Genomic DNA, 11,408 nt, shown 5'->3' with positions numbered 1-11,408 from the left:
TTACTCCATAATCTACATGACCCAGTAATGTTTGTTCCACTCTTAGAAGTCTTCTGGCACAGTGAGGAGATTACATCCACTAAGTGAATATTGTAATGTTAGGAGTAATGAAAACTCAGAAGCTATGGGACTTTTTTGATATTCCATACTGTGATTTCCCCTTTTACATATATGTATTTTATTAGAAGTGTAACCTTGGGAAATCTTTAGGTTGTTGCAAAGCATTGCATGTGTAGTTGTCTGGATCAGTTTTTTGTTTGTACCTGACACACTGTAGAGTACCAGATGGATGCTCTTAGGTGTAGTGTAGTAGTTGATTACAGAAGGAGCTTGTAAAGTTACTGTAGAAAGCTTTGTGTAAGTGTGGGCCAGAATTAGTCTGTTCCTTTATTAGGAACTACAAATCAGATTGAAGTAGTTAATCTCTATCCGTAAAACACTGCTGGCTGTGATAAACTGATGATGATTCACAGATACGTGTTGTATTTTAAAACTAGAGCTTGAAAAATATTTTGTGCTTGGTGCCTCTCCTGTGCGTGCACCCCCCCACACACACACCTCCCTGGTGATCCTTAAATCTGAAACTGCTCTACAACTGATAAAGTGATCTGGGGAATTAGTAAACCAGTCTTCATGTTTTATTATCCTCTAGCCCAAGTAAGCCTGTGTTATTTGTCTTTCAGTATGTTCAAGCAGATGCTCCTACCAATAAAACACTGGCTGGACTGGTGGTGCAGCTGCTGCAATTCCAGGAAGATGCCTTTGGAAAACATGTCACCAATCCTGCCTTTACAAAGCTTCCTGTGAGTATTGGGGCTAACCCGCTGCTATTACAGCAGCATATTTTGTTCTTCCTCCAGTATCTGTGCTGCTGGCGTGCTTCCAGGAGATTGGGAGATGGGTGCTTAGGCTGAGGCTTTTGGTGATGCACCTTCTGGAAGGGCTGAAATAGCATGCTCCTTCTTAAAAGCAGATTTTTCAATGTAATACAGCTTATTTTCTATACATTTGGAAATAATTTCCTGAATCCTGTGGAAAAGTTTTAATTTCTATTAAGATTCTGGGCACGTTCATAGTGTTTAAGTCAAATCTGTTTGGACTTATGCATCCTAAACTGCCTGAATGACATGCACTTTCCAAAGCAAACATTTCCATTGGGCTTTTCTGTTGATTAAACTTCAAATTTGCAGTGCTGTCAACACTGAAAAGTGGCTTTACCATGTTCTTTAGTAGCACATAGTTACCTGATTAGTCCAGGATAACTTTCCGGTCACTCGGGATCAACATTTTAAGGGTTGCTTATTTAAAGTTCAAACTTGGCACATCTTTAGCAGTAGTACCCTAGTGATTGTCTTCAGAGATCAGTCCCATTGCACTTGGAATGCTGCCTGCCACCAAAGTAATCTTGTCCAAATGAGCGTGAAGTCTAAACAGATGGTAGAGAGAAGAGGGATGTGGCAAATGGTAAGAGCAAAGTAAGAGGGGGTTTTGGTTGTGAAGGGCAAGGACTGCAGCGTGGTATCAAGCACCCAGCTGGCTGATTTAGAGCAGGTTTTGTGGGCCATGGCAGCTGTCATAGATGCATTGTGGGACAAGGCAGGAAGGTCTTTGCTTATCATTGCCACAGAATTCTTATGGGGAACCTAAGGTCATGCAGTCCAGGGTTCTGTTTAGATAGACGTACTAAGTTGGAAATATTTGTAATTGATTACAATATCATAAACTCTTAAGTTTTTCTGAAAACTGTTCTAAGTACTATCTTCTTTGGTCTACCACTTACAGAAGAGTATCTTTTATTATTTTATGGTGGCTTTTTTTTTTCCCCAGATGTTTTGCTTATATAACTACTTTTGTGAGGAGTGTGAATTCATGCAAGTTTTCCTCAAAAAAAGAGGGTTTCAGACTTACTGTATGAGTCTCTTGGTGCTTAGGAATATACGCAGAAGCACCACAAGGTGCCATGAAGACCTAGTTCCCTGTATCTTCCATTCTGATTGCCTGATACTGCAGTGATAGTGAAAAGCTTTAGGGAAGGAGGTGAACATTGTGCTGCTTTATTTTGATATGGCAGTGTAGACCATAAAACCGTACTGATATTCAACAAGTTGATAAACCATTTGAGTGCTCTCAAGTCTTAAATCACTTTGTCTTATCTTAAAAATGGGTAATAAAGATTTCCATGGCATTGTAAATATGTTTTTCCTGTGTTTCACTGTTCTTGCTGTTTCGAAGGTCTAGTCTGATCAAATTTGCTCTGCTTAAGTTTACGGCAGTTGGATCTCTCTGCTCTCAGTTACTCCCAACAGAAGACAACTCATCAGTACATCTTTCTTTATATTGTTTTTATGAGAAGATGCAATATGTACTCAAGGTGAGGTTAGTGTTCACTTTTCTAGACATGTAAGTTAAGCTACTCATTCAGGCTGCCAAGGAGGCTTCGTTATTCTACCGTAGCACTTTGAAGACGTGCAGAATGCTTCGGTTCTACAGGATTATGTCTGACTTGGGAAGAGAGGGGAGGTGAAGGGGTGTCTTAAGTGATATTGCTAATCTCCAGAAATATATTGAAAAGCTATTGCAGACTTAAACTGAAAAGATACTGAGTGAAGCTAAAAGAGGTTAGAAGTTTGTACTTATCTCACTGACTGTTCAGTATTACCATGTTCCTGGTGAGGGAGGATCTGAAGTTGAAGAGGAGGAGGTCATGCTTCTGTAAAAGAAACTAACCTGTGTGAGCTGACACAGGCAGGATGCAGAAATAACCACAAATCCACAGATGAAATACAAAGAGTAAATTTATTTTTATTACTTCATGACCCAGGAGATCTCTGCAGCAGCACCCAGGCAGAGGCACCATAGAGCTCAGTCCTTGCTATCCAGAAAAAGGAGAGGAAAGAAAAGATCTTGAATCTGCTGCTTTCACCTGTATATCAGGGATTTTTGCAGGTGTAGTTTTTCACTGTGCTTTGATATTTCACGCAGCAGGGCAGGAATCTCAGGGAAGTTTGATAATGTGCCTCTGAGTCTGTCACAGGCCTGTGTTATCTGAACACAGTCAAACACACAGGACTAAACAAGAATTACTGTCATTTTTTTTGACACCCCAGTTGCAAGTCACTTGAGTGTGTTTACAATCCTCCTTGCCAGTCTTCTATTGTATTCCTGCATACCCCCAAGCCATCAAAACTTTGAGTGCTGCACCTGGAGGTGACTGCAAAAATCCTCAATTTGTGACTAAGCTCACAACTACCATCACTAAAGGCTGCTGTTAATAGTCTGTTCCTTGCGTGATGCTGTTCTCCATTAATACACACTGCAGTGTTTCCTCTCTCAGTGCAGTTTATCTGAGATTGTGTTGGTTTTGAGAACTGCTGTTGCTGCAAAACATCGGGATGTGGCTCCCTAGGAGCACTTGCTGATGGGAGACCATGTCAAACCAAGGTTGTTCTTCCAGCTCACGTGAGAGCCTTTATATTAATTTTCCAAGTCCTATCCAGTGTACCTCATGCTTATTCTCTGAAGTGTCTGCTCTGCGACGCTGGAGCAGTCAGTGACAAAGGGAAGCTGATCTCTTCCATCAGTATTCCAGGGAAACCTCTCTGACCTGGACTGCAGCTGAATCACTGCAGACTCCATCTGTTGAAATAAAGCTCAGACATTTTACTCAGTGCTTTGAGTGGATGAAATAGACCTTCTGTTTGAGAGAGGATTGTTAATTTTCTGTTTAAGGTCCTGTTGTTGGCGAGGATGTTGTATAGTATGGAGTCTAGAGCACTAGTAGATCTAGAGGTAATGAAGGACTATTACAGCCTGACTTCTCTGCATGACTTCTCATTATTGCATTTAAATGCATATTGCCTGACCTTACTCATACTCAAAAAGGAAAAAGCCAATGAACATTCTTAAAGGCAGTTTTGCATGTTTCAAATAAAGGCTGTCTTTAAGATATTAACTCTTAAGACAGCAAAAGGCCCATTGGTCTTAATTGACTTGTTATGTTTTGGGTTAAAATGTTGAAGGGAATCTGGTTTATTGACCGCTGTCTCTCTTCTGCGTAACAGGTTTTGTCTAATTGTTAAAAGCCATTTCCTTTTATGCTAGTAGCAACAACCACAGTTTGATGAGAAGGTCTTGCTAGGGTGTACTGACACTTCAAAAAAGTGGTTAAAAGGGGACTCCTGGATTACTAAGCCTTGTGCCAGGCTGCAGGATGGCCTTGCCAAATTGCCCCGATAATGCAGAAAGGTGTGTGGCCTTGTCATTAAATCTTGCAGTGTGGGCTGCTGACAAGCAGCTTGATGAAGGTAAAGCAGCAGCAGCACCCCCTGAACTTGAAGTAGGCAACGTTGGGTATGACAGTAGGATCAGGGGTTTCCCAAAATGCTGACGAGATAGGCTTTGCTGCAGCAATTTCATCCAGTTGCAGGATCCAGCCAGCACGTCAGCAAAGGGAAAGGTCAATTCTGGATGGCCATACACATGTAGGACAGCTGAAGATAAGTAACAGCAACTTCCATACAAGCTGCAAAAATATTCTTTACAACGGGTCTTCTGGCTTCACATAGAGATTTATTTTTCTTTTTAGCTTGTGTTTGCTTGCATGTTTGTAAATCAACGCTTGTATGCTTGGAGCCAAGTCTTAATGGCAATAAAATCATTCAGTGTGTTTAAAACATTTTGTTTTAGTTCAAGCTTCTGATCAGGGACTGCTCCATCTATAGAGGACTTCAGTTTGCTAAGAATAGTACTGAAATGCATGTGGCTTGTAAACTGGCAAGTACCCGTATGGCAGCTTTGAGCTCTCTTTATTGCTTTCTGTGTGCACAGTAGGGCTCTAAACAGATGGCAGACCAGGAACAGTTCTGTTCTTGTTGAATGCTTATGAAGGATCTTTTTGATGTTGTTCTTGGACACTGGTGTATTTGATGTCTCACAGAACTGCTTTGCTTTCCATTAGCAGCTCTAGAGCCAAGGAAGGCAATGTTTTGTTTAGATCCCATGCTACCATTTTAGCTGCCTCGCTGCAGAATGAGTTTAGAATGCTTGTCAGCAATGCTAAGACTGTGATTTGGTGTTCATTCATTTGTGTTAGCAAATACTTCTGAGGTGTAATATAATGGACTTTAAAGAAAATGACCTGTTCTGATCTAAAAAGTAAGATGGAAGGTAGATCAGAAACATTCCTAATGTAGAAATACTGCTAGGAAGGCTGTTGTCTGTGGGGTGTCTCCAGCTTTGATTTCTCTAGTTCCAGCAGAAGGCAGGTTGCAGAAAGCCACTGGTAACCGAAGCCCAGGCATTAAACAGCTCCCCAAATTCTGTTTTGTGAATTGTACAAGTTTTTTATTTAGAAAGACAAAATAGACAAATCCTGGCCTGTATGTTTAGCAAGATAGGTTTAATTTCCTATTTAGTAAATAGTTGGGTATCTGGTGCTGAATGGAGTAACATCAGAAGGAGTCAAGTCTAGAGTAGCCCTTGAGATGGCTGCTGTGTGCTTCTGCCAGGGCTGGGAGGTGTGGGACCACGTTTCTGTAGCGGGGTCCTTCCTCCTGAGTGCTGGGGGGTCCCTACCGCAAGGCAGAATATACATTTCTGGTGTGGAAGCTTAGCTAGGTTGATGAATCTGCCTTATTGCAGTTTATTGTTAGAACTGCTTGCTTTAAATGTATCTGAAGTTGCCTGGGAAATGGACATGTTTGCCCTAATAACCCTTTTGAAAGTCCTCCTTATCCTGTATAAAACTTGCCCAAAGCAGTTTGGCCTTGCGATCAATAGAAAGAAGTCTTTCAGGGTAATTTTACTTGAGTGCATGTTTGTAAATGAATTTTTAAATCTCAACTTGAAAAAAAAAATTATTTTAAAATCACTTTTTAGTGGTTCAGTCAAATTGATTTATCAGTCATATTGGAAATCTGTTTTCCTGGGAAGGCCTGGTGGACGGAACCAGAGTTTTTATTTGTTCCGGGATGTCACATGTTACTTGCTTTATCACTGGTTAGTTTATCAATGCTGTTGCGTGTTCTTCTTCCTGTTCCAAATCCTATATTGAGAGGCTCAGATACCCTGTGTGTCATGCTGGAAATAGATTGTAGTGCTGCTTTTCTCTGGCCCTGGCTTCAGCTGAGCTATCTGGTTGTCTTCCATTTTCTAAGGTGACTTTGACAGTAGTTTTAGTTTTTCTGAGCACATCCAAACATCCTGTCCAGCGATATTAGTAAAACAGCAAAGATAATTTCAAACTAAAATTTATCAGAAAAGTGTGCCTTTCTGTGTAGGAAACACTTCTGCATTTTTAGTAAACTTTTTAAGGAAGGGGGACTCTGGAAAGCTTTTTGGTCTCCTTGTGCGGCTGTTTGAATTTGAGCTCTTGAATTCAGAGTACCTGTTCATGAATATATGACTCTGCTAAAGTTGATAGTGAAGTAGCGAATTGGATTTAGTATTTTAGGGCAGATCTGCACAATGATTTTTCCAGATCTTGGCAAACAACTCTTTGTTGTGGTGAACGAAGGACGTGAATGGGGAGCTTTAGGAGCTGTAGTGAATATGCAGCCTGGGGTTTAGATGTTAATTTCTAATTATTTGGTCTACTTAATACAGATGAAGAGCTTCTTAGCTGACAGCTACAATTTTAGGTTTAATTTACTGTGAAATGGGTGTTCAAAGAGTAGTTTGGATTTCTGTTTTACAGCTATGCAAGGAATTTTTTGCAAGCTACTCATGTAAGTAAGGACTTGGAGCTTACAGATGTATCAGGTTCTGCTTGCAAACGTGAAGAATTCTAAACCAAATGCATCTGATCTTCTCAAGACATTCTTAAAGGAGAATGGAGAACTCCAAAAGTGATTCACCTGAAAATTAAACTATGCATTTGATAAATTAGATGTCTAAACCTCAGATAACGAGTATGTATTAATTTAAAATAATTATATAAAAGTCAATGTCACTGTGTTTTCACTTTTCTTTTGGGTTCTAGGCAAAATGCTTCATGGATTTCAAAGCTGGAGGTACATTATGTCACATTCTTGGTGCTGCTTACAAATATAAGAATGAACAGGGCTGGTAAGTTTTTGTTTTCAATTTATACACCTTTTGCATGAAATTAAGCACATGAAATGGCTATGCAAACTACTCAAAGTTTAATACTTTATGGAGAATTGGGTAGGCAAGGGAGTTGGAGATGGGAAGAGGAAGTTTTTTTCCTGTTTTGCTGATGGTAGCTTTTTTGACACACACCCCCACTTCTAAATGTAAAGATAATCTGTCCAAGTTAAGGTCTTGAGCCTGTAGATTAGTAGTTAATTACAAATTTGAAGTGCTTTTTTGTGTCATTTATTTGCCTTATGGCAGAGCAAATTAACCAGTATCTTCGAATTGTTGTTTTCTATCTTTGAGAAGTAAATCTCTTGTTACTGTGTTGAGTCTAGGGTTTAGTTATAACTGGGAAAACATGAAGCATTCCATAGATAATAATAAATGCTTGATTTTCCATTGCTTGTCAACCTCCATAAATGGAGAGTGTAAGTAGTTAGAATCACTGCCCATGTAGCCATTGACACTAGTATTAAAACTAATCATGTGACATCCCAGTAGTGTTTTGACCTCTGTGTTTTTAAGTTCTAATCCTCCTTCCAAGATAGCAGTAGCATGAGTTACTGTAATTGAGAATACTGGGAAAAAAATCTCTCTATCCCAGCCAAAACCAGGACAGGATGAAAAGTTCATAGATAAAAGTAAGCAGAGATTGTTCTTGTACGTGAATTTAAATAGTTTCTGATCTGATGTTGTGCAGACCTGTAACAGCATTCCTGGAACTGACAGTGTTTGTTACCCACAGGAGCAAATTGAAAGGCAAAAATAAAGTTGTTTTTGCATGGTTGGGGTTTTTTTAGGAGTTGTTTATACTCATATCAGCTAAATAGATATGATGTGGATATATCAGAAAGCTGGTATGAGTAAGCCGCTCTCAGGTTTTTTCCTTCTCAGATATTGCCAACGCCTTAGGACATGATATGTGTTTATAGTGTTCTGTGTGGCATCTCTTTCAGGAGTGTCTTGCTACCTCTTTGCCTTAAGATAAAGGAGTTAAATGTCTCCTACTTTGCGAATATTTAAACATTCAAACCTTTCCCAAACAAATTTAGTTTTCAGTCATTGAAACTTGTCAGCAAAACTGATACTGATTGCCTCCTCTCTTCTCACTCGCTTGCTGATTTCTCAAAACTAGTGTGGGTAGTGTCTTGTGTTTGTGCATGTGGGATGTAGGGGGAAGTAATACTTGAATTTAACTCTGAGGATCAGACTTAGAGCTTGGAATGTATCCTTCACTGACTCAACCAAATAATATGTGGTGTTTTGCCTGAAATATGATTTTTTTTTTTTAATGGTATGCATTGTTGCTCTTGCTTAACCTGTTTGTGAATGATCTGTCTTATAGGAGAAGTACCTTTCCTCGTCATAATAGGTATGTCTGAAAAGTGCACTTATCCAGTGCAGCTGGACATACCTTGTCTATCACTGCAATTCAAGTAGTTGTTTGCTAAAACCTATCAGAGAATATCAGTTAAGCTAAGGATAGGAAGAATTAGTTCTACTACTTTATCTAAATGAGCAACTAAAAAAAAAAAAGTGCTATTTTTTTAATATATAGACATGCTTCTCTTATAGTATGGGGTTTAAAAGTAAGCAGAAATTTGGGGACATTCAACAAATATGTAATGCAGATTTTAGGCAACCGAACGTAAAAAATTTTGGTCAGGCTTCAATGCCTTAAGTATCTTTGTTTCGTAGGTACTGAAGACTTTATTAGATGTCTACATTGTGTTTTGTTTGGCATTTATCTTCCTTCACTTCCTTGAAACTCTTACCTTGAGAAGCATATGTTTTGAATACAGGCTGTGAAGCTGTCAGTGGCTGAATACTGGAGAAGTGGCTTGATCTTGGCTCTTAAAATCTTGTCTATTATAGGTGTAAAATACTTTATTGTGTTGTGCAGTAAACTAACAGACTTATTCACGACTGGCCCTACTTCTGGAAGTCAGTGTAAACCTTTCAACATGCACAATGCTATTTAAGGAAGTAATAAATTTATTTTAAAATTGAAAGATGATTCTGATAAATATGGCAGGGTATTATTTTTAACTTGTTTGCCATATTCTTGGTGGGAAAGGAAGAGTCTGTAGCACTGCTTTAGGAGAAAAGCCATCATTTGCTAATAGTGAATATTTGTAGTGCTGCCCAACACTTCAGCAGTGCCACCTGCATGGGCAACTTCTTTTTGAAAACTCTAGAGAGCCTCAAGTGAAGAAAAAAATGGTGGTCTCAGCTGAAGTGTCTTTGTTTAATTTAGTAGTGTAATAGTGATGTGATGCCATTGTTGTGTGGTAGTGGGTTTTGTGACTAAAAATCAATCTTGCTTTGGTTTACCTTCATTGTATATTTATAAACTTTAAAAATTGATTTGATGTGTTACTGGAAACAAGCATGTCTTTAAAAGAAACTGTTGTTAGTAATGGGCACAGGAATAAATTATTGTATTTTAAGTTGGGGGTGTTAAAGCATATCGACCACTGCATGATAATTACACATGTGGCTTTTTCACTGTGTTGAGAGTACAGGGTACTTTTTATTTTATACACTGAAATCCCTTCTGCTGGTATTGCCACTCCTGAACACCAACTCAGCACTCCAGTTAAGACTGTTTCCAGACTCTAGCAACAGCTTTTTCTAAAACTTGGAAAGTACAGAAGTGCACCAGATAGTCTTCTATATCTAAAAGTTAACAACCTGATTGTCTAAACACACCACGGTGCTTTGGAAAAGGCTGAATTGTGAAGGGTCAGGCCTGAATCTGTTTCAGAGACTGCTGCAGCCCTGTTTACCCTGGCTGGTGGTGACAAGCCCGTGGGATAGTGCCAGCACAGACACCTGTGGGTGCTGAATTTGGCAAGGGACTGGTGTTAGTGCTATTATCATCCCACCTCTCAGGTTGCTGGGGGTCGCCATTCCAGTTCTTCATTTGAATTGGTTCATCCGTGACTTCTGAATATGTGCACGGTTCAGGTGGATATGGCAGAATGCCTCTGGGGGGACTCTTGTGCTTCTTCCCAGTAGAAAACCTCAGATTTTGTGTTATCTCCCCCCCATTTTTGATAGGCACTGAAATCTGCATTATTATTTCAAGAATTTTGATTACTTTGTCAGTGAAGTAGCAAACTTTAAAGTACCAGACTCCAATAAAGATGATCATAAAATGCTTACATGGATTGTTAGCTATCTGTACGCTGTGTATGGGATGCCTTGTTCTCAAATAGATAAGTAGTTTAGAAAATCTCAGGCTGACAAATTGCTGTGTTTTTCCTGGATTAGATCTGGGACTGGTGGATGGGTACAACTAGAAGTAAGAGAAATGTGAGAGCTTGTTCATTAATTTTTCTCACCTAGTTGTTGAAATCCATTGTGAGCATTTGATTTTGTTTCTGTTTTAGTTTACCCTTTGTGACTGTAGTGGAATGCACAACCCTGCTACAGGGTTTTGTTGGACAGTGTCAGCTTTCATTTTTTCCTAAACATTTCACAAATCAGTTGCATTTTGTTTATTTGGTTCATTGTGAATTTTTCTTGCTTGTGAGGGCTGCCAAGTGAAGCCAAAATATTTGTGGTTGTGCTTTAAGTGTTCTTATGTAGCTACCACGATACACTGTTTCTTATGTGGAACGTGAAAGATTCTTGATTGCTGAACAGAGGAGAGTTGAATTTAATATTTCTGAATAATTTTCCTTAACAGGCGGAGGTTTGACCTGCAGAATCCATCCCGAATGGATCGAAATGTGGAGATGTTCATGAACATTGAGAAAACACTAGTGCAGGCAAGAGACTTATATACAAAACTGTGTTCACATGCTTGGGGAGGGGATTTTTATGTACCTCAGTTGTGACTCACTGAAGAGTTTCATCCTGGACTTCTGTGGGAATATTATACTCTTCCCTCCTTCTCCCACCCATTTTAGTCACAATTTCCACTTGAAAACTTCAGAATGTTTTCATTGATATTCTGCAGGTATGCATAGGGTGAGAAAAACGTGTTTGTAAGGTGGGAGAAAGCATTCCAAGTGTTTCCATCTTCCTGTGAAAGAAGCACTCTTAGGACCAAGTAACTAGTTCTTTATATATTCATTCAATTGCTGACTTTCTTGAGACTTTCAGCTTGATAAAAATTTAACTTTTTTTAGGTTAGGATATATTTAGACTCTCTTGCTTTATCAAACAAGTTACTACCAGAAGAGAGCAGATAACAACTGTATGGAATCTTAATTTGAAATTAACTTTTTTTTAACTGCTGTGTGTGAATAACAGAATATTTTTTTCAAACTCTAAAACCAAGCTCAGTCAAGATATAATTTTCA

At 39.1% G+C, this 11,408-nt stretch overlaps 1 protein-coding gene across 1 annotated transcript in view; it reads left to right on the top strand.

The window, feature by feature from the left end:
- Positions 1–662: 662 nt before the first annotated feature.
- The window catches only part of SMARCC1 (SWI/SNF related, matrix associated, actin dependent regulator of chromatin subfamily c member 1), an 83,144-nt gene continuing 72,398 nt past the window's right edge, over positions 663–11,408 (top strand). Inside the window, exons 1-3 of the mRNA XM_026842411.1 lie at positions 663–803; positions 6,980–7,065; positions 10,790–10,871. Coding sequence (XP_026698212.1) covers positions 6,992–7,065; positions 10,790–10,871 — 156 coding nt within the window. The 5' untranslated portion in view covers positions 663–803; positions 6,980–6,991. The remainder of the gene's footprint in view (positions 804–6,979; positions 7,066–10,789; positions 10,872–11,408) is intronic.

This window comes from Athene cunicularia (assembly GCF_003259725.1).
Source record: "Athene cunicularia isolate RWA chromosome 2 unlocalized genomic scaffold, athCun1 chr2_part1, whole genome shotgun sequence".
NCBI lineage: Eukaryota > Metazoa > Chordata > Aves > Strigiformes > Strigidae > Athene > Athene cunicularia.
This window is presented reverse-complemented; position numbering and strand designations above follow the sequence as displayed.